At 56.5% G+C, this 2,573-nt stretch overlaps 1 protein-coding gene across 1 annotated transcript; it reads left to right on the forward strand.

The window, feature by feature from the left end:
- Window positions 1-1,211: 1,211 nt before the first annotated feature.
- LOC128276347 (lipase 3-like) lies at window positions 1,212-2,498 on the forward strand (the record flags this gene model as incomplete). Its single annotated transcript, XM_053014814.1, has 2 exons — window positions 1,212-1,355; window positions 1,418-2,498. Coding segments are annotated over exons 1-2 (1,225 nt in total), but the record flags the coding sequence as incomplete, so codon positions are not given.
- Between the last annotated feature and the right edge of the window lie 75 nt (window positions 2,499-2,573).

Raw genomic sequence — 2,573 nt, forward strand, 5'->3', positions numbered from 1 at the left:
AAATGCAAGACTTGGACGCACCTTAGACACCCCAACGGGGTCATACGAAGCAAAAACGAAACCGAAAAAGGGAGAGTGAAATCAGTGGCCACAGCAAATTTGCTAATCATCGCCGAGAACATCGCCGATGGCCGAGTTCAGTCGCCTTCCGTGCAACTTGTTCTGAGACTTTGACACTTTGAAGCGGTTAACAAAAAGGTAAACGGACAGCAACGTTCCCTCTGAACCTGTTTCGTGGGACGCCAAAATCCCACACCTAGCGTGTGACGTGAGAAATCCCCGATGCGCTACGGGCCATTCTCCGTTCTTCGACCCCCCGGGGGCAGGCTGAGGGCTTCTTGACCGTGTGTGGATGGGCATCAGCTGTGGCCTCTGAGGAATTCTTGATATTGATACGCGATCCGGCGTGCTCTTGAATTGCTCCGCAACGCAACGTCCAAGGTCACCACCCGCCGGCCTTGGGAAAGCCGACGACGAACTCCCAACTGTTTTTTTTGTACTTGGTTTACGTTGTAGCGGTTCCGTTGCAACAATCGACCGACCGGCGACAACATAAACCGGTTTGGTGACGTACGCGCACACCTTGCGCCCGTTGCTTGTGACGCTCTTGTCCACCACAAGAAGGAGAGAACTGGTGGAAACTATTCCAGCAAGAGGGCCTGCCCACCGCAGAGCGAAATCATTAATCTTCGTTTGCATTTGTGTTTGATTAATCGTCGTTCGGCACCGTTGCGGCCGGCTGATACTGTGTACACGCCACTTCCCAATTCTTCGCCTTTTTTTCTGTTCCTTTTCGGTTAAGTTACACATTTGATGATGGATCAATTTGTACGCCCCAAGCACTCGCAGCAGCAGCAGCAGCGAGAGGAAGTGAACTCAATAAATCATCAAATAAATAAATCAATTTACGTTCGGCGCGGGGGGGTTTTGTAACGCAACGAAGTGAAAAGTTCCACCGTAGCGCAGCGTCTTCAAAGCTCTTTGATGCGCCTCTCCAGTACGATCTGTCAAGTCGGCCAAAGAAACCGATCCTACATCGAGAGCCGAGAGCTTGGCTATAGGTTCTGCTGAAGAGGGCTCGCAGAGCCCAAGAAGAAGACCACGGTGAAGATCCGCATCGCCGATCGTCACGCACCGATCGGTGCGGGTAGTCCTGGGTCAGTCGCACAAGAACGACGCTCCGGTGCGGACGCCGGCGCTCAAGAAAGAAGATGATGGTGAGGAGCTTCAGCAGTGTGGTGATCTTGGAAGTGCTGTTGGCGCTGCTCGGGTGTGCCGCAGGCGGATACAGTGGCCGAAAAGAGATCACCTTCAACTGGGTACGCTCCAGCAGTGACGAGTCACGGAACAATACGGTAAGACCGGGCGCAGGAATTCCCCAATATCGGATTGACCCACCCAAATGCGTTCCCAAAAGGCCGTTCTACTGCAACGTGACGGGTACGGACCGATCCGGATGAGGGTACGCACGGACGATGGCTACCTGTTGACGGTGTACCGGATGCAACCAAAAAAGTCCCGCGCCGGGGTGGTGCTGCTACACCACGGCATCCGCCAGTCGAGCGATATGTGGATGTACCTGGGACCGAAGCGATCCCTGCCCTACAAACTGTACGACGCCGGGTACGACGTGTGGATGAGCAACTCCCGGGCGTCGCCCGAAATCGACGGCCACGAGCGGCTCGACCGGGACAGTGATCACTACTGGGACTTTAGCTTCCACGAGATCGGTACCTCCGATCTGCCGGCCATCGTCGATCACATAAGGCGAGAGACGAACCGAAAGACGATCCACTTCGTGGGCTACTCGGAGGCGGCCACGGCCGCACTGGTGATGCTGTCGGAGCGCCCAGAGTACAACACGTGGCTTGCCAGCGTGGAGCTGCTAGCGCCGCCGGCCTTCATGAGCTACGGACAGTACGCGTGGATATCGCGCATGGTCCAACCGATCCGGGCGCTGTTCCCGTGGAGCGTGTACTACGCCCGGGACGCCCTACCGACGCGGATCTGTACGCTGTTCCGCGCCGAGTGTTGCCTGATGTTCGGCCACCTGGACGATCGGTCCGAGGGGGCAACAGAGTCGGCGGAGTCGGACATCGAGTCCACCGAGCAGCAGCAGCAGCCGCAGCAAGGATGCTTCGTGCTGGACAATGTGTCGCTCAAACAGATCGAGCACTACCGGCAGATTATCGCGACCGGAAAGTTCCAGCAGTTCGACTACGGCTACACCGGCAACCTGAACCGGTACAAGCGGGACCCACCACCCGACTACTGCCTGTGGAACGTGACCGCACCGGTCACCCTGCACTACGGCAACCAAGACCAGACCGTCGATTGGCGTGGCGTAGAGCAGCTGGCCCGGAACCTTCCGAATGTGGCCACACTGCGGAAGCAGCTCTACAAAGGCTTCACGCATCGCGACTTCTACCAAAACCCCAAAGCGCGGACCACCGTGTACGAGAATATCGTTAAGTCCATCAAGCGGCACTCGGTCGTAGGTTAGTTAATAAACCGAAAACCGTGTACCGTGTGTCGCGGTGTCGGTTCTAAAAATTAATGACGGAGGGCGCGCG

This window comes from Anopheles cruzii, unplaced genomic scaffold, assembly GCF_943734635.1.
Source record: "Anopheles cruzii unplaced genomic scaffold, idAnoCruzAS_RS32_06 scaffold00972_ctg1, whole genome shotgun sequence".
Classification (NCBI taxonomy): Eukaryota; Metazoa; Arthropoda; class Insecta; order Diptera; family Culicidae; genus Anopheles; species Anopheles cruzii.